The 27133-nt window shown below is 43.8% G+C and overlaps 1 protein-coding gene across 3 annotated transcripts in view; it reads right to left on the reverse strand.

Annotated features, from left to right (window-relative positions):
* STK39 (serine/threonine kinase 39) overlaps nt 1-25352 on the reverse strand; it is a gene marked incomplete at its 5' end in the record, with an annotated part of 310643 nt that extends 285291 nt beyond the window's left edge. For all 3 annotated transcript variants that reach the window (XM_079710015.1, XM_079710013.1, XM_079710014.1), the window contains one exon: nt 25156-25352. In XM_079710015.1, coding sequence (XP_079566141.1) covers nt 25156-25352 — 197 coding nt within the window. The remainder of the gene's footprint in view (nt 1-25155) is intronic.
* Between the last annotated feature and the right edge of the window lie 1781 nt (nt 25353-27133).

Below are 27133 nucleotides of genomic sequence, written 5' to 3' on the forward strand. Positions count from 1 at the left end.
GTTTCCTGTTCTCAAGGATTTAAAAGTTACCAGAGCAAATAAGCTTTATGCCCACATAGCTGCATTATCTAGTTATAGGTGATTTTCCCTAAGAACTGAATAAATCAAGAGTTTGCGATAGGCTTTTGGGTTGAACCTTGAAAGACGCATATAATTTATATACCAGGTGGAAAAAAACAGGGATGCTACCACTCTTAGAAAGTAGCCAAAGGAGCAACAAAGGCAAAAAGGTGGGACCAACCATTTATTTTCAGGAAGAAGGAAATAGTACAAGTGAAGAGTAATGAAAGACTACTTGAAAAAAGCAGACTAGGACCAGATCACAGAGGGGCTTAAATAATATGCAAGAAAAAAAAAAAAAAAAGATGAAATCCTAAAAGAGCAGACGAGCAGGGCTGGAAGTAAGAGGAGCAGAGACGTATCAGGGCAACTGACATCACCTGCTATGATCGCCGACTGCCCTGTCTTCAAAGTGAAATCAAACAGAGCAGTATGACATGTGGGATGACCAATGCTTTTCTCTGTTCCTTTTCCATCTAGTACTATTTGTTTAGGGGAGAAGAGGTATCCAATTAGTCTAAGAGATGAGCAAATGATCCCAGGTACCCAGGAAGGTAACACCAGTCCTTGGGAGGCACCGTTACCTTGGCCAGGCAAAATCTCCATTCTCTTACCAGTCTTACGTGGTACCTAAAGCACCTTGGTGGACCAAACATGACTCTTTACGGCCATTAAGTGAAAAAATAAAAAAAATTCGGTACTTTGAATGTGTTCACATCTCGGCATATACACTTAACTCTCAATTTGTTGGTCAGCTGCCTTACAGAGCATGGATAAGTCATGAGTAGGGGGACTTCCTCCCACCCCATGATGAGGAGGTCTCATAGCCCTGTCCCCTTCCTCGGGAGGGGAGGGCTTTTCCTGTGGCTTCTTTTACTTCCCTCCTACTAGATCACAGAGGGTTGTTTGTAGGTCTCTGTCCTTCCACTGTCCAAACCCAATGTCTATCAGACAGATGCCCTCAGCTAAAGAAGAAAACTTACCTAGCCCATCCCTGATCTTTTCTCTGAGTGGTCTGTAGCAAGCTAGCACTCCCCTCTTAATGCAAAAACACTCTGGTCTCTCGACTACTTTCCTGGCAAGCTCAGTGCTGCCTAATGATGCAGGCTTAGGAACAAAAGAAGCCATTTCTTAGAGTCAACCTTTTAAACGATGAGGCTTCACAGACAGCCTTCCAGGCCATCGCTTTACCTTGATGTTATGATGGAGGACAAGTCAAGTTTCTTTAACCTGCTTTTCTTGCTTTCATCTAGTTTTTTATCTATCTATTGCTAATTTTGATTGACTTATTTGCTTTAAACTTTATCATGTAAGCATTATTTGCTTATCTTACCGTGGAATGCACCTCAGATCATAATAGCATGCTATGGAGTGTTCATGCAGAAAAGAGATGAACAGTCTTCATTTCCTGGTGTACCTGAATAATCGTGATAATCAATGTTTCTCTTTTTTAACAGATTTCAGTGTGAGAAAAAGTAATGGGATGAAACTAAACGGCTCAATTAACAAGAGCAATAAATGCCAAAGAAAGCATCTCTCTGCAGAGAAGTGACAGTGGTGCAGCTGGCTTACTTGGTGAGAATTCTGGGACAAAGAGAAAGCCACTCTAAGCTGTATGACAATGATGGTTAAGAGTATGGACTTTGAAGAAAGAGAAACCAAATCTGTCCTTGGCAAATTTTTGTAATCTTAAGGCTTTGATTTTTTTCACTGGCTTGATATGACTATTAAATAAAATATGCATGTAAAGTACCGGGAAGAGGAGCTATTAACACAGCACTGATGAAGTGCTGATGACCAACAACACAGACACAGCTTTTTCTCTCAAGGAGATGACATGTATAGGCAATGCCAAAAGAGACGTTGAAATCGAAGGCAAGGCATTTCTACTAGATCAAGAAAAACAGTCCATCAAATGAAAGCCAGTATTTCTAGGAAATGTTCTGGTTCTAAATACTTCTCCACTAAATGCTTTAGTTTCTTCTGGATAAAAAAAAAATTTTTTTTAAGTTTTTATTTAAACTGTCAAAGATAATATAATTGTACACGTGGGCAACTGAAGGGATTAAGATGATATACCCTGTCTCACTCATTCAAATAGCACCTCCAATTAAATCTAGGCTATAAAGAAGGGGTTATATTTTAAAGAGAGCCACCTTACACAGAAAAATATTTTTCTAGTAAAAGGTTAAAATCTTTGATTTCAAATGCTGATCTAGGAGACAGAGAAACAGTAGTTCCTTTTGCTTCCCAAATCCATTTCTTTTTCTTTTGAAATTATTATTTGTTAAGTTGGTTAAACCACAGTGAACTGCTGTTGATTTCAGAGGCAAGGGAACATGTGAGCAGGATGATGGGAAGTAAAAAAATTCCACTACAACCAGGGTATCTTTGTTCAAAGGCACAACTTGATTAAATTCACATCCTGTGGTCATTTGTTGAGTTTTCAGAACAATGATAAATGTAATTACTGGGAAAACAAAAAAACCATTGTTCCTTTTCATTAGTTCTCTTCCTTGTTGAAAGTTTAAACACTGATTGTCTAAGAGTCCACAGCTTATATACAAGATAAAAGCATGATGTCAAAACATGCACATCAAAAAGCCAGACACAGATTCATACATACACATACTTACATATACAGATATTCAACTAATGTTAGCATTTAACCCATGTTTGTATAGACAGTAATAAACTTCAGAAATTGCTTTTTATGAAGAGAATTTCCAAACTTCATCAAAACACTAGTCCTGTCTATCTCTCACCACAATTCTGCCTTGGAACAAACTTTACAACACACAGTAGGTGGCAGGAGTTTCACAACTTGGATTTGAAATCCCTTCCTTTAAAATTCTGACAATAACTATATGACAGGCTGGTGGTAAAGTCAGAAGGACTTTGGAGAAGAGGTGATTAGCTCTGAATCTTAGTTACACACGTCCACTAGAGAATGACCTCACCGGGGTGTAATCGGTTCCCTGTCTGTTTTCTCCTCTAGACCTTCTAAGTTCCTCAAGGTCAGACCCCAAAGGGAGCTCCATTTTATACTACCAAGATGCAGCAATGCCTGGCACACACCGGAGCTCAGCGAACACCAAATAAATAGGTGGAGGATAATCAACCCACCCTCTGATCAAGTAAAAGCAGGGAGGTGTATAAATTCGGATCTTCGGCCAGCTCACATCGGCTCAGGTCCTTCTAAAGAACAGACTCATCCCTACCCTCTTCTCTGGGTTCTAAGAACCATCGTTCCACTTTCTTCAATATGTGAGGAACAACCTTCTTAACGCACACGAGGCCTCTGACTACCAGCCACGAGATTCCAGGGTATTACAGGAATATTTAGAGAGTAGTATGTTTGCACAGGTTTGTTTTGTTTTCTTTTCTTTTAAATGTTTAACAGTCTGCTGTTTTGGCTGAATTTTTTAGTCTGGTTTCAATGTTGGGAAGTACACGAGTGAAGTTCTACAATATTCTCTCTTCTGTAATGAAATGCATTTGAGTCCACTGCCAAAATTCTGTGTTCTCTACAGTTGTCAACACATCAGCATTAATGTTAGTAACTTTTTTAAACCTCCCAAGACCCCCATCATTGATTTAGGTAGATGACAGGCCATGAGAATTGCTGCTTTATGCAAATATTTATTGATTGAATTTGGGGGTACGTCGTATGATAAAGAAGGATGGGAGGACAGACAGCAGAAGACATTTTTTAAAGATTCCTCATCCTCTCCTATAATCTCCAGAGCCCTTTCTATCAAAATAGTGGCATTACTTTATTTTGAGGACACATAAAAACTGGTTCGGGGGTTTCCCTGGTGGCACAGTGGTTAAGAATCCGCCTGCCGATGCAGGGACACAGCTTCAAGCCCTGGTCCAGGAAGATCCCACATGCCGTGAAGCAACTAAGCCCGTGCGCCACAACTACTGAGGCTGCACTCTAGAGCCCGCAAGCCACAACTACTGAGCCCGCGAGCCACAACTACTGAAGCCCGCACGCCTAGAGCCCGTGCTCCCAACAAGAAAAGCCACTGCAATGAGAAGCCCACGCTCCAAAACAAAGGGTAGCCCCCACTCGCCACAACTAGAGAAAGCCCACACACAGCAAGGAAGACCCAACACAACAATAAATAAATAAATAAATAAATAAATAAATAAAACAAACAGCCTTCATGTACTGATGACTTTCTATGTCAAACAGGGGTAACTGAAGCTGCCTCATCGGGTTGTCGTGAGGATTAAATGAACTAACTATGAAAAGCGTTTAGTTCAGGGGTTGACACATAACAGCTCCTCAGTGCTAACTACTATTATGATAATCACCATCACCGTTATTATTTATTATGCATTATATTATCCTGCAAAGCTGATATGATGGTCCTGATTTTGATGATGAAATACCATGAAGCTCAATGAGGCCCAGAAACTGCCTCGCAGTTACAAAGCTGGTAAATGATGCCAATGGGCTCCAAGCCAAGTTAGCCTAATGTGCAAGTTCCAGCTTTAATGCCATGTGATGCTGCTTTTAAAGCAGTGACCTTTCTTCTGGAAATTAACTCCTTGTCCTGATAGCTTGAGAATCCTAAAGGCAGATGGCTTAGCAAAAGCAGAGGAGGCAAAGAGAACCCTGGAAAGGGCAGGGGCTTTACAATCAGACATCACTGGGTTCAGATCCAGCTGTGTGACCTTCAAAAGGTAATGCGATCACCCAAGTCTCTGCTTCCTAATTTATAAAACTGGGATAATCATACCAATCCCAGCAGGAATAAGGTAAAGATGAGACATAAAGTATGTAAAGTACTTGGTCCAGTCCTTGGCACACAGTGGCTGCTCCATAAATTTGTATCAGAATCATCCCGTCGACTTGAATCACCTTTACAAGTCCTCAAGTCTTCATGATATAGAGGAAAAAAAACCTCCAAGAATTTTAATTCTCAACTTTTTTTTTTTTTTCACAGATAACTACATCTCAGGGACTTTCCTGGTGGCACAGTGGTTAAGACTCTGATCTCCCATGGGTTCGATCCCTGGTCAGGGAACTAGATCCCACATGCATGCCACAACTAAGAGTTAGCATGCCACAACTAAGGAGCCTGCATGCTGCAACTAAGGAGCCCATGAGCTGCAACTAAGGAGCTGCCTGCCACAACTAAGGAGCTGGCAAGCTGCAACTAAGGAGCCTGCGAGCCACAACTAAGGAGTCCACCTGCCGCAACTGACCCAGCACAACCAAATAAGTAAATTTTTTTTTTTTTTTTTTTTTTTTTTTTTTTTGTGGTATGTGGGCCTCTCACTGTTGTGGCCTTTCCCGTTGCGGAGCACAGGCTCCGGACGCGCAGGCTCAGCGGCCATAGCTCACGGGCCCAGCCGCTCCGCGGCACGTGGGATCCTCCCAGACCGGGGCACGAACCCGCGTCCCCTGCATCGGCAGGCGGACTCTCAACCTCTGCGCCACCAGGGAAGCCCCAAATAAGTAAATATTAAAAAAAAAAAGATAACTATATCTCAGGAGGTATTAAATAAAATTCTCACCCAAGAGTCAAATAACTTGCATCACCCCTAATTTTCTTCGGTCATATGTAATTTTACACCCATATATCTCTTTTCCCTCTATACACATAAAGAAAAAAAGTGATATATAATCATATATTCTATATGTAATTATATTTCTGCCACATTTTGGCACTTCCAAAGGAGAATGAAAAGAATGTAATGAAAATTAAACCAAAACAGAAAAGAATGGGAAATTCTTAAAACACAAAAAAAATCCATTTTCCTAGATGAAAGGGCCTCTACACATAGACATGTGTGTTCACCAGCATTTACAAAAAAACAGCGGGGGCGGGGGGGAAATAAACAAAGGGACATGTCACCAAAAGGGAAGATGGTTAAACTTTTCATTTAAATCTGGAAATCAGATGAACAGTCAAATATACTAAAACAACATGTAGGGAAATTCACTTTATTATTTCACAAAATAAAAACCCAAAGAAAGCACATTTAGAAGCACACTCTAAGCCAGGCACTCAGTGATTTCCAACTCCCCACCAAAGCAATCAAATAGAGATTAGCATGCCTATCACCTAAGACCAGGCTGTCAAAATGAAAGCTTTAAATTACACATGGCCTTACCAAAAAAGTATTTAAAAGATTTTTCTCCAAAATAATAAAGAGCATTGCACAGACTTTAATAAAATAATGTTTAATTTTGCTTATGTGCTAAAAGGCATTTTTAAGCAGATTAAAACACAGAATTCAAGACCATCAGAAGAAACTTCCCCAAATGAAATAAAACCATTTGGTGTCCTTCCAAAAGGCAAATATGTTGTTCATCTTTCTCTGACCCAACAAAAATTCCTACAAAATGATAATCAAAACCTTTTGGTAACAGGAGCTTAAATGCTGCCTCGCAAATCAGATTACATTTCAAGTGATCTGAAACCAAACTAAGGCAGCATTTTATGAGCATGGTTCTCATTTTTAAAAGTAACACGGGGGCCTCCCTGGTGGCGCAGTGGTTGAGAGTCCGCCTGCCGATGCAGGGGATACGGGTTCGTGCCCCGGTCTGGGAGGATCCCATATGCCGCGGAGCGGCTGGGCCCGTGAGCCATGGCTGCTGAGCCTGCGCATCCGGAGCCTGTGCTCCGCAACGGGAGAGGCCACAACAGTGAGAGGCCCGCGTACCACACAAAAAAAAAAAAAAAAAAAAGTAACACGGAAACTGCCCTTTGAGATGCTGAGAGACATAGGCACCAAAATGAAGGACTCAGGAATTCAAGAGTCACTGAAACATTCAGCCTGCCAGCCTTTACTTGAAAGAGGAGCAAACTGGGGTTAAGGAGAGAGAAGAAAACAAGAAAAAGGGGATGTGGGTGGATACTTGATAGTAACCCTCAGGAAGAAAACAGAAAGGCTTAGAGAAATCTTCCAGAGAAATATTAGCAACTCTTCATCTCTGAAACGCTGGAGCGCCAAACACATAACGAAATTAGGAAGAACCCGATACCCTTCTCAATGTACACAGGAAAGATACAGTTGAGATAAAAATATTCACATAGGAAAATGAGCTGTTCCAGGAGTTTCAGGTTCTAGGTATATTTTTCAGAACTTCACCATCATTACATAAACAGGATGAACTATTTCGTAGCACTTTCAAGTCCAGCAGAAAAGGCAAGACCATATCTCATGATCCAGGCATCAGTACTGCAGAACTGAAGACAATTTACAACTGTGACAGGGTACAAGTTTTCCAAATTTACATTCCATATGGGAAAAGGGGGGTTGCTTCCCAGGGAAGTATTTACTGAGTTCAATGAATAAACCGCTTTTAAAGCATATCATAAGTATATGCTTTTTAATAAAAAAAAAAGTGCATTACTCGGGATTACACTCTAGACAGGTTACTTATCTAAGAGCAATGTTACATTAAACACTAACTTGTGGTGCCTGCCACATCCAAGTTCCCTTCCCTGATGGGAGCTTCTGATGTTAAATCCTTATCAAAGGAGGGCACCTGAGCTTAAGGCAGCAGTTTATTGGCTGGGAGGTGTCCTATGCAGGGACTCTGGTAAAAACTAGATTCTCAATCTTTGGGATTAAGATTGAGAAATAGCCAGCAATTAGCAGCCGATGCTATGGCTAAAAGGGAAAGAGGAAAAGAGAAGCTGAAAGGGCCGTAAGGATTATGAATGAGCCAAAATCCTGACTCAGCAGAAAAGAGGAACAGGTAGGCACAAGCAAAAGCAGACACACACTGACTGGCTAAGTCACACCAAGGTTAGAGGATCCGGAAGTGAGGATCCAAAAATTCCTGTTGCTGAGGTCTTGTCCACTCCCAGCGTTCATGAGAACATATTTGACTGCAATTCCCCAAAGACCTAGAGGCTCAGTTTTTTCCTGGGCTGCTGCAAAACCTGGGATGATGGATGAGATTCCTGTCGCCCCATCCCCATATCTACCTTTATAAAGAATGCCCTAGGGCCTCCCTGGTGGCGCAGTGGTTGAGAGTCCGCCTGCCGATGCAGGGGATACGGGTTCGTGCCCCGGTCTGGGAGGATCCCATATGCCGCGGAGCGGCTGGGCCCGTGAGCCATGGCTGCTGAGCCTGCGCATCCGGAGCCTGTGCTCCGCAACGGGAGAGGCCACAACAGTGAGAGGCCCGCATACCACAAAAAAAAAAAAAAAAAAAAAAAAAAGAATGCCCTATGATGTGGGGGTAATTTTAGTGAGTCCCGGGTCCTTTTAACCAAATGGGTATATTAATCAATTTAGCTACATTCTATAACCCAGACTTTTCACCAATTCAGAAAGTCTTTCCATACATTTGTCCACAGTAATAAACTTCACGACCTTTCACTTTTTTAGTTCATAAAGTGATGCAACTTTGATTTCTTAAACTTGGGTGATTATTTTTCTCTTTCCAACCCACCACCATTTTCTCCTCCTAGTCTTAGATATTGTAGGTCTGGGTCAAGTAGGGAATAAGGCAAGATGCCATCTCAATCTAACACTCTTCTATCTTTAAGACCAGAAATGGGAGCAACTAAGAGGGCAATTAATTAACATAACAAGTGCAGGAGATTTTCACAGTATCTAGCAAAAGTACAAATGGCAATACCACTAGTCCCTGCAATCCCACTTCTGGGTATCCATCCCACAGAAGTATGGAAACCTGGAGACAACCAATAAGTTAATCACTAGAGGACTGGTTAAATAAAGTACATCCACAGAATAGAAATGGACCCAGAATAGAAATAAATTGGCATATTTTAAAATGAGGTGGATCTATAAGAAATGACTTAAAATGAAAGCTGCAAATATTTATAATATTTTACTACAAATACATATAAAAAATACACAGGAGTAAAATATACATGTAATATATATTACTTGTAGAAGTAAAATCTGTTAAGTGGTAGAATATGATGCATAGTTACCACATTTCATGTACAATATTTACATTTGGAAAAAATCCACGTGTATATTTATACACAGAGAAACATCTAGAAGGATACCCTGTATGGTCAATTTGGTGTGTATCGCTGGGGAATGAAAATTTGAGGGTTGTTATTTTCACCTATTTGACACAAAAGTATTTACTATATCTTTGTAATTTAAAACTTTTTTAATAAAGACTTGTCGTGCCAACAGGTATTTCATCATAGTTCAAAATGCTATGAAATTCAACCTTAAAAGACCGAAAAGCTCAACATTCACATCATCAAATTAAATTCCTAGAGATTCCTTTCTCCCACATGTCCCTGAAATCAACAAGCCAGTTCTACAAAAAGATATCTTACCAATCTAGAAAATTCTCGCTGCCAGCACGAGGTTTGATATGAAAGGTCAATGTGAAATCTAAGTCATTACTGTACTCAAACACACCCACAAACAACGGGAAGTTACTCACTCTTAATTTACTTCTATCCCAGAACTTTCTGTTAAGATGTTTTCACTTCCCATCAGCCAAGTACCAAATACGGTGATCCATAAGACATAGAGGACAAAAGGCAAAGCATAACAGATACTTCTAAGAAATGAACTGTAACACAGACATTAAGATTAGATTGCAAATGTATTCCGAGAACACTTAAGTGTGAGAAAAATACACATAGTTCTCTGTCCAGTAATCATAAAGTATGCTTGACTCTCAGTATGTACCAAGTTCTCAAAAAACAAATCACTTTTGCCAAGCTAGTATTAATCTAAGACTAGTTTATTTTTCTTGCTCCAAACAAATTAAATGTGAAAGTACTGGGAATGCTGAAAAGTATTAATTTCCAAAAATATCAATTTATGCTTTTTTTCTGCAGTCCTATCCCATTTAAACTTACACTCCTCCAGCAAAATTCAAAGCATCTAGTCCTGGGCCAGGTGGTAACTAGTGATTTTTTCCCCCTTTTTATCCATCTGTATTATCCAAACTTTCTATAATGACCATCTATTATTACCTGAATGATATTTTGGAACTTTAAAATAAATTAGATTGGAGGGTTTTTTTAATAACTCAGAGGTCTAGGTAACATCCTTTTCTCAGCCTTTCTTCCTTAATGTGAGAAAGCAGTGTGAGCCAACCAGTTTCACATATTTTATCCATGTACAGATCTGTCTCCCCTTTGGAATAAACAGCAAGCCACTTAGCATTTAAATCTGTATATGTATAAAGATAACACCCAGCCCTCTTTCCACATCTAAAAGCATATAATATTTTGTAAGGGCGTTTACCAGAAAGACATTGCAATTTAAAAAATGGTATTCTTGGGCTTCCCTGGTGGCGCAATGGTTGAGAGTCCGCCTGCCGATGCAGGGAACACGGGTTCGTGCCCCGGTCCAGGAAGATCCCACATGCCGCGAAGCGGCTGGGCCCGTGAGCCACAGCCGCTGAGGCTGCGCGTCTGGAGCCTGTGCTCCGCAATGGGAGAGGCCACAACAGTAAGAAGCCCGCGTACCGCAAAAAAATAAATAAATAAAAATAAAAAATGGTATACTTGCACAACTCCCGTCCTTCTATGATTTCTGCCATTAGTATATGATGGGCAACTTCTGTCAATAACTATTAATGGGTTTCTAATATTTTTATCCTAATAGGCTGGCAATTCTTTTTTGAAAACTGATTATAAAATGGGCAGTACAATATTGCTGGATTGACTTCAAAGTAAAGAAGCTTTCATAATTGTCTAAGCAACAATCTACCTTTAAACTGAGTGATGCATAGAAAACCTGTTGTTTTTAGAGCTGTGATAGACCTACTTCACTGACTTCTATGAGGCAGGAGAAATAATTACATATGCATGCAAACAATCTATATTTTTAATGTGGTGCTCTTGAGTTTTAAGAAGGTCAGTCTGGAATAGAACACCTCAAGGCTAAAAAAGGATCAGCATTACACACACACACACACACACACACACACACACACCCCTCTGCCCTTCAAATGTTACATTAGAAAAGACATGTTTAGATTTCTTAGAAAGTCATACATTTCTAAAGCCACTTTTCTAGCCAAAATCATGCTGATGGATGGTTCACACAAAAAATTAGTTTATGAAACCTGTAATCAACCACACTATAACAATCAGGGGTAAGGCAGTCAGGTAATTAGCTCCCCTACCACAAGTTAGAAACGAATGTTAAATGAATGACAAACATTGTGTACTCATCACCCTTGAGCTACATAAAGCTGTGTGGTAGAGAGTTTGCAAAGATGGTAATAAGAATTCCTCCCGTCTCTGTACACGTCCCTTCACCATGTGATTTTACCGTTCCTCCCAACAAGCAGGAAAATCGATCTCCCTCCCGCCTGAGCCTGAGCTACCCTGTGATGTGCTCTGACCAACTGAAAGAGACACAGAGATGCTTTGTCACCACCAAGCCCAGGCCTCAAGAGTCCTTGAAGCTCCACTCCAGCTACCTTGGAACACAGCCAAGGGATGAAGTCCGGGCACACTTGCTTGAGAATGAGGAATCAACAGAATGAGAGGGCCAGCTAACAGCCAGCACCAACCACCACATACATGATGAGACCATCTTAAAATAGATAGCCCCAGCCTAGCTGGTCACAGACTGTCCCTAGGCAAAACCAGCAGAACTGCCCATTGAAGCCCAAATTGCCAACCCATGGAACTGTAAGCAAATAAACAGGTCGTTATTTTAATCCATTAAGTTTTGGGGTGGTTTGTTACATAGCTATACATAGCTGACACAGAGACCATCAGAACTGAGCCTTTCTGTTCATCAGAGGCACCCTCCCTTGAAGGCAAAGCTTCAAATGAGGGGCCCACCTCAGCAAGATGCTGCCACTGAAACTTCCTGGGAAAAGTTACATTGTCCCTACTTGCCTTGGCCCCTTGCTGAACCCCTGCAAAACTTGGAAATGCCCCCAAGTCCTTACTCTCCACCTTATTCACTCCTGCTCAGATTCGAGGTCTTTTGCTGCCTCATGCTAGTCTTTGCCTTCCAATGATCCTATCTTGTCTCTGGCTTCACAGATCTGGTTTTGGAATCTCACACCCAACCCCTCTATTACACATCCTCACAGTCCCTCAGCTTTTGCTATTGCTATCCCTGCCTCTAGACAAATTGCTCGTTGTAATGCAAACCACAGTCCCGGATAATCTCATTACTTCTATGAAGCAGTGATGCAGAATCTATTAAAAATAACAGTAAACAAAACTGACTTTAAACAACTAACAGCACTGTTCAGACTAGAGTCATCTTGTAAGGCTAAATAACGATTCTGATCAAGCTACAACTGATAAAAACAGCTTGGGAAATACCTTAAGAGCAAATTAATGTCACATTAGAAAATCAGTCTCGTTTCTTCATAAGAGGGCTGATAGAAATGGGTAATTTTTTAATTTAAAATAAAATGTGGCTATAAAGTATGTGGACCCCCTCCCACTATGTCCCCTTGAAGGAAACAATACTTCTTGTGCATATCAGTCCTGATATGATTAATTTTAAAGTTGGTCAGACCTCATAAATATCACCTTTGACATTTTTGTCACTCCCTTTCTTCCAAGGAGCTCCAAGAGAATATTTCATTTTTAAACAACTACATATAGCTGAGAACAATGTCACTCTTCTTTTTTGGCCATGCCACACGGCTTGTGGGATCTTCCCCAACCAGGGATTGAACCCAGGCCACGGCAGTGAAAACCCGGAATCCTTAACCACTAGGCCACCATGGAACTCCCAAAAATGTCACTCTTAATACAGGAGGCTAAATGGACCATAACCTATAAGCAAAAGCCAAACAAGTGCCTGACTGCAACGTTTACCTATCCCAGTGACCGGACAGCAGTTACCCTCTTTGTCTTTTAAGACTATTTAAGCAAATATATAAGCTACAAAGCCGCCTATGTTGCCTATTTCTAATGGGCTCTGAAGAGTAGGACATGAAATTATGAAATTATATAATATGAAATGAAATTATATAATTATATAAATTATATAATTTCATGAAAATATATAAATTATATAATTTCATGAAAATATATAAATTATATAATACGAAATTATAGTCTTTAAACAGTCTTGCTGCTTCTATGGAAACAATCAGGAAGATGGCTATAGATGAACTAAGAGGCTCATTATCTCTTCACCCTAGAGACTTCTTGCTGTATGCGGGCCTCTCCCTGTTGTGGCCTCTCCTGTTGCGGAGCACAGGCTCCGGATGCGCAGGCTCAGCAGCCACGGCTCACGGGCCCAGGCGCTCCGCGGCATGTGGGATCTTCCCAGACCAGGTCACGAACCCATGTCCCCTGCATCGGCAGGCGGACTCTCAACCATTGCGCCACCAGGGAGGCCCGAGACTGTCACTTTTTAAACAACCAATGAGAATTTATTTTAGTAAAGATATACAATCTAGTCCTGATCTAGACTTATGCCAAAAATATCACTATTCTTAAATTTGTCCTAATGATCATTAATTTGAAAACACACAGAGACACTTCCCCTAGTCCTATTTCAGCCACCCAACTGCCATATTAAAAATGTTTCCACAACGGCCCTTGTTGAAGGTCAGGCACTGGATTTAGGACTCCAGAAACTTGAAAGGGCATCTACGAGGAAAAATAAAAAAGGATTACATAGTAAAACATTCTCTGTGACGGCCCCAGTCACCCTAGGGACACTAAACGTAAGAAAGTACAAACTGTTTCTGAATTGCCCAAAATTAAACCCAGTTAATCTCCCTACACAGATACTTGTTTTCACCTACCCCTAGGTCATTAATTCCCTCTCCTAACAAAAAAGGTGTCCTAACCAAACAGTGATGATTGAGTTTGAATTTCTGTTAAGGTACTGACTTCAATACCGAACGGTTTATTTGCTTTGTGTTATATAACTTAGACTAAACTATTAAATCCTTTAATTACTCAATTACCGAAATGCTTTAAAATCAAGGGAAAAGAAGGGACCATGATTCGAACTCACCATTTAAGTGACTAAAACTGACACAGGTATCATTTTTTTCTAAGTGGAGTTAATTTCACAATGTCATTGTAATTTCACCAAAAAAACTATTTTGTCAGTTCTTTCTTACTTCATTACATAAAAGAAGATAAACTGAAGTGATTCTGTCTACCACATCCAGCCCCAAGACTCTGAAGTGATTTCTTAAGGAAATGTAACATTCTGATACTTCTGAAAATACTGGATTTCATTCAGGAGGATTCTGTGTTTACAGTAATCACAAGAATATCCTAGAATGAGTTAAGTGAGTAAGATAAAAACTCATACTTCAAAACTATCTTTCTACGTCAACAGGGGTATCTGTTTCACCATACACAAAAAAGAATAACTGTTCTTCTGAAAATATGAATCAATTAGCTTTCTAATAGAGCACAGAGTGAAAACAATTTTTTTTTTTTAAATCAGGTTAGCATTGTTTGTCTCCTTTTGTACTTCTAAGTCAGTGACAATGCCTTAGCATGTTATCAGGAGGTAGCCTCAGGATATTTACAGCCATCATAATAATATTTAGTCAGTTTTTGAACATTTCTGATAAATTACCATCCAGCACTCCCCAGTAAGACTTTTTGTGGTGATGGAAATAATCTGTATCCGCACTATCCAATAAGGTACTTTACTGGATAGTGCAGGTTATAGACCTAAAATTAAATAAATAAAATACAGTTCCTCAGCTGCACTAGTCACAGTTGACTACTGAGCACTTGAAAATGTGGCTCGTGTCACTGAGGAACTGTATTTTATTTCATTTCTAAAGACTTTATTTTTTTAAAGCAGTTTTAGGGTCACAGCAAAATTGAGAGGAAGGCAGAGACTTCCCATGTACCCCCTGCTCCCACACATGCACAGCCTCCAGCATTACCAACATCCCCCAAAAGAGTGGTACATTTGCTACAACTGATGAACTTACGCTGACACATCCTTAGCATTCAAAGCCCACGGTTTACTCTAGGGCTTACCCTCTGTGTTGTACACTTTGTGGGTTTGGACAAATGTACGACACGTGTCCATCACGATGGTATCACACAGAGCAGTTTCACTGTCCTGAACAACCTCTGTGCTCCGCCTCTTCATTCCTTGCCACCCCAAAATTTATTTAATTTTAATTAATTCAAACTGAAATAGCCACACGAGGCTAGTGGCTACCATTCCGGACAGCTCAGAACTAGACACTGCTAGGAAGGCCGTTGCTGCTCTGACTGCTATAAAGTTATCAGCCTGGCAGCAGGGACCTGGCTCTAGTGCAGAAGCTCTGCTCCAGCTAATGATCAGCCCTGAAGTACATCTATTTCCTGCTCCTCAACCTTTTATTTGCCACCACCCACACACACACACACACACACACACACACACACACACACACACACACACACATACACACACTCTCTCTCTCTCTCTCTCTCTCTCTCTCTCTCTCTCTCTTCCACCTCACTGATAGGTTCTAACTAAGGATTAAAAATATAGTCTAGGGCTTCCCTGGTGGCGCAGTGGTTAAGAATCCACCTGCCAATGCAGGGGACACGGTTCGAGCCCTGGTCCAGGAAGATCCCACATGCCGCAGAGCAACTAAGCCCGTGCGCCGCAACTACTGAGCCTGCGCTCTAGAGCCCGCATGCCTAGAGCCCGTGCTCCGCAACAAAGACAAGCCAAGGCAATGAGAGGCCCGAGCACCACACAGAGAAGCCGGCGTACCGCAACAAAGTAGAGCCCCTGGTCACCGCAACTAGAGAAAGCTGCGCAGCAACGAAGACCCAACACAGCCAAAATATAAGGAAAAAAAAACACTAAACTGGGTAGGAAGCATTGGCCTGAGATTCTGAGGACTTCTGGACCACAGGCAAATTGAGTTAGGTTGTTAGAATCTTCAGTTGTAGAAACAAAGGAACAGGAATGGACTTTCTCTTCAGTTTCCTCCAAAATTAAATTTCATTATCCCCCTATATTCCTATGCTATTCCTCACTTAGGAGCTGACCTTAAAAAGCCAGCACTGACCTATCATTCTTACCCCTGGGCACTCTCTTCTGTTTTCTTGAGTCATCTCATAATTAAGAAACGGGCTGGTGACATTGCCAATTTCAAAGGAAGGAAGAAAGGAAAGGAAGGGGGGAAAGGATGAAGTGAGGGAGGGAAGAAGGAAGGACAGACCAAACAATTCAAAGTAAAATGTCAACAACACAAGACACGCCAACAGGAACCAATCCATAAGATGAATCCTTTTCAATCCCCAAACAAAACAGAGCAGGAAAGAAACCAGTAGGAATGCCCCTTATTACAAACCCCGGGACAAACTGATGTTACCGTTCAAAACAAGATCACAAATTCTTCTAAGACCTCAACCATCAATAGAGTGACTGTGAGAAGTTTCAGAATTGTCACAGGTCACTGGCTTCTAAAACACTCCCCCAATGAAGATCTATCATTCACATGATAGAAAGTCATCGATCTCTACTTACCATACTAGTTCTTCTGGTACATCAGTGACTGAATGTTGGAAACCTGAACCCCATAAATGTCACCAGAATGTGTATTTTCACCTGAGTGAAGAAGTGAATGAACACCCAGGACTAGGCCTCTGAGTTATACTAAATGCCACTTACTAGGAAGAAGTTTGAAAATAAAACTATTTTAAAATAATGTTTTAGGGGCTTCCCTGATGGTGCAGTGGTTGAGAGTCCACCTGCCGATGCAGGGGACACGGGTTCGTGCCCCGGTCCGGGAAGATCCCACATGCCACGGAGCGGCTGGGCCCGTGAGCCATGGCCGCTGAGCCTGCGCGTCCGGAGCCTGTGCTCCGCAACGGGAGAGGCCACAACAGTGAGAGGACTGCGTACCGCAAAAAAAAAAAAATAATAAAATGATGTTTTAAGTTCTATCTTAAAATGATGTTTTCCCATATATCAAAATATACAATCAGTTTAAAAGGTCAATTCATCTAATTCCTCAATGTCCAAGAAGTTTTTTAAAGCTTTAAGTGAGAGTTTATTCCCAAATATTTGTTTGGCAAATGGGAAGAAACTTGAAATACATCAGCATTTACTCACATCAGATTCCCAAAGTGTTTATCTAAATCAATTTTGAACTAAAGCACTGCCAATCCATTCTCTAAAGGACTGCTATTTCTCCTCTGCTTTCCAGTTAAGCCAAATCTAAAATGCCTTTTTAATTAATATACTGAATTCTTCTTTAGCAGCACAAACTTGACCAATGAACAGCGGATTTGGAAAAAGAAACACCTGAAGCACTTGAATCACTTCAGCCATCTTGGAGTTGTTTGGGGATAATTTAAGCAAAACTGTCCTGGAGGAAAATGTAAAACCTCACTTGATTACATGGAGAATTTTTTTTTTAACGGGGAAAAAAAACCTTTCCCAAAAATACACCACAGAGGAATTAGAACACCTATTAGACTGGTTTTGACTTTAAAAGATCCAGTTCTGTGGTCTTAGCATGTACCACACCAATCCTATCACCCCCCAGTCCCTTGTCATTTATAAAAATACAATTCCTGCCATCGTATCAACCTTTGAAAACCACCCGTCTGATATTCTGCTGCTGTGTTTCACCTGTATCCCTGATCTTCTTCAACAGTCCTGATTTCTACACAGCAAGAAGGCCCACAGATCTTCAAGGTTGGGTTATATATAACTACACAAACAGCAAGAGAACTCATGGGTACACTCAAGAAAGGAAAGCTCTAAAGAAGAGGAGAGGCGTGCTAGGACTTCCCCACCCTGCTCTGCATGCCTGAGTAAAAGGACGCAGAGACTGTGGCAGGGAGCTCCGGGTCCTTTAATCTGGAGAGGCCACCACGCAGAACAATGACCTCAGGAAAGCCAGGCCTCTGGCTGGCTGCCTGCCTGCCTGCCTGCCCGCCTGCCTTCAGAGCACAGGCAGGTGCAAGTACTCAAAGTGCTTACTCTTGATCTGGGAGGATTAATGAGCTAATTTCTACAGAGCCCTTTAAGCTGATTGGCCCAAACGCAACTGAATAAGCATCATCATTAACCACAGGCAAGATTAAATCTTCAGGATCCAAGGAGGCAAATATTCAGAAGCGAGGCAATGTTCCTCTTCCACAGGGGGTGGGAGGGCATTTATCCCTAAAATTCAGACCTTCATCCAGAAAACACTTATCAAATCTTTAATAGGAGGTGTGGGCTATGGAGGCCAAAGGCCTGTCCTCAAGGAGGAGTGCCGGGATGGGCAAGGAGGCAAACAATCTGCACAGGGTATGAGGACCACCAGGGGTGAAAGAGCCAAGAGAGGAGCGGAGGGGAAGGCGGTTCAGGAGCAGAGACTGTTTCTGTGAAATCATTTATTCCGGGTCTTAAAAGCGAGCCTGGATCAGGGTGGGTTCCGTTTATGAACATGCATCAAGCTATACATTTATGACATGTATACTCTTCCATGTGCATATTATACTTCAATAAAGGTAACGCTTAAAAGGAGAGACAGAGATCTCTGTTAAATACATGAAAATGGAACGGAAGGGTGTGGAAGGGTGTTCCCAGCAGAGGGAAAACGTGCCTAGCGGGGGCTGAGAAAGCATGAAGCATTTCAGCAACTGCAAAAGGTTCCCACTGGCTGCGAGTCTGTCCTGAGAATAGAAATGACAAAGGGTGTGGGGCAGGGGGGAACACACTGAATGGGAGGCAAGAGACAATTCCCGAAGGCCTTAAACACCTGCTCAGAGTCCATCTTAAGGATGATGGAAGAGCCACTAAAAGTGTTTAAGCCTGGGGGTAACTGAGAAAAATTTGGGTACAGCAGTATCACTTTGGTAGCAATGCATACTAGAGCTGGAAGCAAGGCTGCAGACAAGGAACCTGGTCAGGAAGTCATTACAGTCATCCAAGTTAAGAACTGGTAAGAGCCCGAACTGAACTGGCAATGGCCAAGAGGAAGAGTGAGAGAGAGAGCAAAGAAGGGATCCAACATCCAGAGTATTTAGGACTGAGGACCAATCAGATGTGGGAGAGACAGGAAGATGGGAAAGTGCAGGACGAGCAGCATGTTTCTGCTTCACGCTCAAGGGTCTTGTGTAAGACGGAGAACGTTGAAGGAGCAGGATTAGGATGAAGCAAAGGTGGCGAGGCAGTGAGTTTCACTGAGTATGAAGTTCCGTGAAGTATCTAAACAAAGATGTTTAAAAGGTAGCCCTCATACCAGTCCAAAGACCAGAGAGGCCCTGGGCATTTTAGGCAGTGGTTGAAGCCTCAGACCCAAAGAGAAGTGGATCCTGGAGCAGGGATACGCAGGGAAGGAGCAGGAGAAATGGCAGATGGTGCCGACTCCTGCAGAGAGAGGAAGAGAGGGAAAGCCTGCAGTGTCCACTGGCTGCAGCCACAGAAGGTCACGGTGACTGTGGACATTCCAATTTTGGTTTCTTAGCAAGAGGGCAGACGCCAGAGTGCAGTGAGCTGAGAAGTGGATGGGAGGTTCTCCACTGGGAAGGGAAGGAAAGAGATAAGGCAGGAGCTAGAGGAAGAAGGAGTAGCGAGAGTGTCGGTGTTTTGTTCTCTTTTGCTGTGAATGATTAGAGGGAGACGAGAATATTTATAAGTAGAGGGAAGAGCAGAGAGGCAAGGAAGGAGACAGGAGAGCAACCGTGATGACCTGATCTGCAGACAAATGCCCCGTCCCCTGACCCGCTGGGGCACACAGTGACCATTTCTTTCAGTCAGCAGCATTTCCTGCCAGCACGGCAGCCTCCGCAGGGCGGATGCAGAGGTGGTTGAAAAGTGCAGTCGGAGCAGGTTGCTCACAGAGCCCTTTCGCGACGGGCCGTACCTCCAGCAACCTTCCCGCAGGATGCTCTCACCACTTGTCAGAGGGCCATCTGGCACCCGAGGCCCCGAGCTGTCCTGTTCCACAGGTCTCTGCAGCTACCTCCCCGCAGGGGCCTCAGGCTGTCCCGCCAGCAGCCCACTGGAAGGCGCCGCCCACTGGAAGGCGGGGGCTCGCGGGCCAACCCCGCCTCCTGCAAACTCCCTGATGCAAACCGAGCAGAGAAACTCTTCAGGACGCTCCGCAGTCTGGCCAGAGTCAGGGCAGTATTCTCTGCCGGTAACTCGGACCTGATCAGCCGGCGCAGCGCACGGCAGCGCAGGCTCAGACTCCCGGAGAGCTCGCCCTGTGCCAGGCACTGTTCTAAGTGCTCCAGAGTCTCCCTTTCTCTGCAACCCTATCGTTATCATCTCCAGGTCGAAAATGAGTTAACCGAGTGCAGACACCTCCAAATAACTGGCTCAAGGTCGCAAGGCCAGCGACTGCCACTGCCAGGCCATCTGACTCCAGAGCCCGCCACGTTTTAAGTTACTCTCCAACACCATCAAAAATGGGGGATACAACAGACTTATAAGAGACAGAGGGGAATTTATAATTTTATCTGTCACAAATCAAATGCATAAAGTATTACAGAAATTCTAGCATGAGCTTCTCTTAACCCAGAGATTTTCCCACATGCTAGTTTGAACAGCACATTGAAAAGCATTTCTATTGTGAATGTAATTACCACCGAACTGTACACTTAGAAAATGGTTAAAATGATAAGTCTTATGTTACCTATATTTGTATATTTTACCACAATAATGAAAAAAAACGAAAAGAGCGGTTCTATACACATTTTTCTCTTTACCAAAAAAATAAAAGTGAAACGATATGAAAATCAAAACACCTGCGTGAAGCTAAGCATCTCAGGACTCTCTTTGTTTTCTTCTTAAAAAGAAGAAGCCAACGTGGGACTTCCCTGGTGGTCCAGTGGTTAATACTCAGCGCTCCCAATGCAGGGGGCCCAGGTTCTATCACTGGTCAGGGAACTAGATCCCGCATGCATGCCACAACTAAGAAGCCCGCATGCCCCAACTAAAGATCCCGCGTGCTGCAACTAAGACCCAGCAGCCAAATAAATAAATAAAAGGCAAGTTAACAACTGACAGCAACAGCAAAGCAGCCCGGTTTAAAGGTCTGGGAGATTAAAATACACACTCAGTGCTCCAGGCCTCTGAGGTTCTGTGCAAAAGAGTGTGACGCAGTATAGTTCCACTGTCCTCAAGATCCCTCTAGAACATCTATAAAACCAGTTCTAATCTCTAAACCACAGAGCTCCACAGAACCTCTGAGAGCACAGAGCAGAGCAGGAATGCTCTGGGTTGCTGCTCCTTGAAGACCTGGAGAGTTGCCTATTACCTGTGCCTGGGGGAGATGCACCGGAATGGTTAAACAAAGCTCCCGGGAGAGAAATAAACAGAGTACTTGAGAACCCCTCTGTCAAACTACAGTTAGGAGTCTAGGAACCAAATTCTTTTTGTTGACTAGAACCAGAAATGCAGTAGGTGGTACTTTTGGATCACTCTAAATGACTGCCCAGGATAAAAGTGAAGCAACGCTGAGAAATAAGGTGCAAAACTACAGAAAGACTCATTCTGCAAAAAATATCTAAGAAAATCAAACATGCTCTGAGGCATGAGTCTGTGTAGTGTTTCTCAGAGGAAAACCAACAAGGATAACAGACCCTGCTAGAATTATCCGATTCAAATAAGGAAACTGATACTGCATTGAATACAACTCTTTGACAGAAAAGTTCCTTGAGGTTTTTCAATTGATTAAGGAGGCCCAAGTCAACACTTACACGATTCACTTTTTGTTCTTTGTTTAGCAAATCAAAGTGATAATATTAATACCACCAACAAATAAACTAATTTTTCAACTAGCATATCTTTGGGTGCCCCATATACTTCTAAAGAACGAATCTGAGAGTGAGATGGCGGGGGGTGGCGGGGGGAGGTTGAGGAACAAAGACTGATGAGGCTGAAGAGTATTAAACAAGCTAGAACACCTCCCATGAGCAGTTATTTCTATAGGAGACAGAAATATTTGAAATCTACTAATACTGATGGCTAAAAGAAGGAATTTAATCATTTCATAACATGGTTAACCCCTAAGTATAAAGCTCCCTCCAATAGATTGTACATCATTTCCAGGTCGCACACAAACTTTTGAACCAGATTACCATTACAAACTCTCCACTGATCTTTCACCACACAAGAACAACAATATAACAAAGAGAAAACTTTACTTTTAGACTTGCAAAATCCTGTGTTTATTTTTCTAAAACAGAAGTCGAACAACTGAACCTGCTTTGTTTGGACTTTAGCAAGCCTCTTCTCCTCAAATCTTGAGACCCCCCCCAACCTCTGCCAGAAGGAAACGAAGAAGAAAAAGTGCTCGGTGCCACTGCAAAGCTAAAACACCTTGCCTCTCTTGGCCTTCTGCTCAGGCACATCTGAGCCTCCTGCTGGTCACGGTTCACACTGCCGCAGCCCTATCATATGACACCTGCCTTGTGGCCGGGAGAGGCCAAGGCTGTCCACCCGCACTCATGTCGAAACTGGTCCAATGTTTGAACTACTAACTTCTGCGTGTAATGTTTAAGCAGAAGTGCTTAACCGCAAGTTCACACTTAACTAGCATTAAACGCTAAATGGAAATGGGTTTGTAATTCCCTATAAACATTAAGACCCTGGAAAACCCTATTCCAGCAATTTGACTTCAACAACACAGGCCCCCCACAGGCCATCTCTTTCAGTTGGAAAAATACGAGATAAATTTTAAATGTAGAAAAGCCCTTTCCACAGTGTGAATGTGCAAAAATCAATGTAGAAGTAATAAGCAGGTGTTTCTGCTTGAAAATTCCTCAGGTAAATTTCTTCTTTTTAATTAAATTGACCAACCATAATTAACAATGTTGCTACTGCAAGCAGAAAGAAGCCCTGCAATCAATCCCGTCACTTTAATTAAACTAAGACTTTATTCATTTTAGTTGACAAAACTGATCAGCTCAGAACATTGTTTTCAAAAAGCAAAGCTTGCATACTGACCCTAATAATTAACAAAATAAGCATATAAATTGATTATAAGTAAGTGCTGGTCCTGACCCTATGGAAACTATGTGGCAGATACCATCATTCAACCTTTATGCATCATCCCTATGTGCTGGAGACAGAGGGATAAATAAGACCAAGGAAGAGTTCACAGCTGGGAACTCCTAGCTAGGAAAGGCAGCAATGGAAATAATCAGGCACCTTACAAACTTACTCAGACTTCAAAATTCAGCTCAGATGTCTTCCGCGGAATACCCCGTTGCCTTATTTCTCCTAGCGGTCAATTCCTCCTTTGTGCTCTACCAGTGCTCACCCATCACATCTTACAGAGTCGTTTACTTGGGAAGTCCTTGAAGGCAGGGACCATTTTTATTAATTTCTATACTGCTAGCACCTAGCACGATGCTTGGGATGTAGTAGGCCTTTAGATTTTGTTGACCATATAAAAATTATGGAGTTACATTCTGTGAGATATAAAAAGAGGGGCAGAAGAAGCCACCATACTTTGCCTTGGGAGAAGCAGAAGGTTTCTCAAGAACATTCACACTGGCCTTGGAAGCTGAGTGAGATTCACTACAAAGATGGGCACTTAGAGAAGAGCCTGTGAAAGGCAACAAGGAATGGAAGGCCAGATGGGTCCTAAGACAGCTGACTATTCAGGGTACAATCAATGCAATCGGAATATGAGAGGGGGCAAGCCAGTTGAGAGTAGGCCTTAAAACTGGGAAGAGGAAGGGGCTTAGCTACCAGGTTAAAGGAGTTTTCACTAAATACTCTAGGCTTTGCGAAGCCCTTGAAAATATTTAATCCACGCAGTGACAGGAAGACTCATCCTTTTAGAGTCTTTGGCCAAAAGTTATGAAAGTTCTTGGTTTTCAAAGAATTTTATGTACAGATGCTTATTTTAGGTTATTTGGAGTTTTTATAGCCTAGGTTAGGGTTAGGGTTCTGCCCTTCAGTACTTATTTCAGTCTATGCTGTTTCATTCACACAGTAGCATTTGATAAAGGCTCGTTTAAACACCTAATGAAATTCTTAGTATCTGTTTTAATTTTTTTAAGGGAGGAGTGGAGCATTCTTTTTAATGAAAAGAAAAAAAAAGTTTAAGAGAAATATCCTGAATTCCTTTTTCACCACCGTACTTAAATATCAAGATATGGGAAGGCAGCATCCCATCCCAGCGCCAGTAAGGTTAGAAGCTGAGGGCCCACTTTACCTGTGGGTTCCCTAACTGGGTTTAACAAGCCTCTCAGACGAGATGATCCAATAAGGGCCAACACGACTCTCCTGGTCCTTCACGTGCTTGGCCCAGGGAAAGGTAATGCCGGCTTCTTGCCATTCGACTTTGCCAAGTTTTTTAAAATATAAGATAAGGTGGTATTTGTGGGCCGACTAGAGGCACCGAAAGGCAGGGAGCAGATCACCGACAGCCTCGGCTTTCACTCTTGCAGCTCGGCCTTGGACCAGAAGGAAGCATCGGCCCGACGCAGGGCAGGAGGCCAGGGTGCCTGCTTTCCACGGGCGACCGGGCTGGGCGGCAGGCGGCGCGCCCCGCTACCGAGAGGCGGGTACCCGGGAACGCCGGGCGGCGCGGAGAGCCGGGCTGCGAGGCGGGCGTGGAGCAGCGGCTGTCAGGGAGGGAGGCCAGCATCCTCCCCGGCCTCGGGAAAGAACCTGGGCCTCCGCAACTCCTACGCAGCCCGGTTACCCACGCGGAGAGGCTGCTGACGGGAGACCGAGGCGCGGAGCTTGGAGAGCAGAGGCGCGGCTGCGCCCGCTGGGTCCCCCAAGACGCGGCCCCCAAGGCGCGGCGCGGGGGCGCTGGAAGCCGAGGGCGGCGCCCCCGCAACCCCACCCGGGCCGCGGCTGCCTGCTCGCGTGGCCACCGACCACAGGCTGCGGGCCCGGCGCGCGGGAGGAAGAAGATGCGGCGGCATTGCCAGGTCCCCAGTTCCGCCGCCCCGGCGATCGGGGAGATAAAAGTTTGCAGCAGGCGGCTCGTCTGCAGTGCAAGTCACATCCGCCGCGCCGCCTCCTGCAGCACCAGCGCTCACGGAACGAACAAATAAATTAAAAAAAAAAAAAAAAGCTGTTGAAGCCGGTAGGCCCAGGAGCCGACCGCTCTGCCTCCCGGGCGTGCATGGAGGCGAGCCCAGCATCCCGCGTCCCCTCCCGCCCAGGTCGCGCCTCCCGCCCGGCCTCAGCGCCCAGCCTGAGCCGGCCCCGCCGCGCCCGCAGCACTAACCGATAACCTCCTGCAGCTCGTACGCGTCCCTGCAGATGGGCCAGCCGACCGCCTGCGCCGCCGGGGCTGGGGCCCCGGGTGCCACCGGAGCCGGCGCTGCTGTCGTGGCCGCCGGGGCCGCCGCCGCCGGTGTCACCGGGGCCGCCTGCTGGGGCTGCTGGACGTGCACGGGCGAGCCGCTCGGCTCCGCCATGATGCTGCCGGAGGAGAGCGAGAAGACGCGCCGGCCGGCGGACGACCTTCCACTTGAAACTTCCCTTCCCTCCCCTCGCCGCCGACACCTCTCGACCGGCGCACGCCCTCCCCGCCCGTCGCCGCCGCCGCCGCCGCCACTGGAGCCAGCCACGAGGGGAGGGAGCAAGGGAGGCCGAGCCGAGCGGAGGGAGGAGGCAGCGCCACCGGAGGCGGGGAGGGGAGGGGAGGAGGCGGTGGCCGCCGCGCTCGCCGCGCGCCCCGAGCCTCGTGCGCGCAGTTCTCTGTCTCCGCGAGGGGAACCGCCGCCCCGCCGCCCTCTCCCGACCTGCTCGCGGCCGGGGAAGTTTCCACCGGAGGGGAGCGAGGCCGGGTTGGATTGGCTTTCGGGGCCCGCGTCCCTCGCCCCCTCACTCCCTGCTTTCCCTGCGCCTTCGCCCCAGACAGTCGGACTCTCCGGAAGATGTCCCCTGGGGACCCCGAGGACGGGGTCGTTGAACCGCCGCCAGGTTCTCAGATTCCGAAGTCTCCCCAAGTAAAGAGAACCTGAAGTTCATTTACAAGTCAGCGAGTGAGGCACCTACACGCCGGCCATTTCTAGGACGCCAGTTAAAAAACAACCCGAGTTGTAACTTTCCGGCCACCTACCTGCCAATATCCCTTTCCCCACCTTGCCTAATCTAATCGCAGCCCTTCTAGTTTTTTCTTAGTGAAACATGATTCCTTAGGTCTCTGGCTGTTCACAGACTTTCTTCATTTGTTCCAAGCCGCTTGGATCCCAGGGAGGTGATGAAAGGGCCTGTGCATCTAGAATAAGAAGTGTAAGAGAAATTTGGACACTATTTCAAATTTTAGACTCTTAATAACAAGACACATTAACCCGTTAGGACAACAGATAGCAGGCATTTCTTTTACAGATCATACTGGTTGTCAAAGTTTGTACCGCAGCATAAATGAACTGCGTTGGAAACAATTGCTGCTTTTCATCACTCCCAAAATTACCTCATCCTTAAAATTGCTATGGTATAACCATAGGTCTTCCTAAGTACAGGTGTCATATTTAGCGCTGAATGTTCTCTGTGCTCCCCTGGTATAGATGACCAAGGTTGCACTATCCTTGTATTAAGGTGAAACGGTGCAGTGACCCAATGGTCATAATGGTAATTTGGCCAAAATTATCTTGTGTAGTTTTCATGATGAGGACTACTGAATAAATAAGAATAATGAGCATATTAAAAAAAAATTCAGAAAGATTGTGATACTTTGTCTCCTGTGTTTATATACAAAAATCTCCTTAAATTTTTTTAAAGATAATTCAGAGGAAACCCAGAAATTCATTAGGAGAAACGTTGTATGTCTAATCAAAACATTGATGGAAACCGAATGGTGAGTATGCTTAATCTCTCACAGCATGATGGAACAGTTGGGGTAAAGCAACTCCTGTGCTCTGGTCTACACACAGAAATTTATGCTGAACTGAGAAGTTGTACATTCTTTTATGAAGGAGTGTTCAAAACCTGTATTAATTTTAATGTCTGCCAAGAAACAGACAACTTCAAGAACAAATAAATTCTAGGCCTCTGATGTTTCAAGGGGGAAAGAATAGGGAACAGGAATGCTGTAACTGTTCACCTCTTAAAGTGCTGCTCCCAATCCGAAGTACATTTAAGGACTATTTTTTAGGGAAAAGAAAAATGATTAAATGAATATGACTTCCATTTTGTCATATGAATTTATATTTTGACTTTCAAACCATGAAGGCCGGGAAACTGTGAAGGCCAG

Source organism: Hyperoodon ampullatus (assembly GCF_949752795.1).
Source record: "Hyperoodon ampullatus genome assembly, chromosome: 8".
Lineage (NCBI taxonomy): Eukaryota > Metazoa > Chordata > Mammalia > Artiodactyla > Ziphiidae > Hyperoodon > Hyperoodon ampullatus.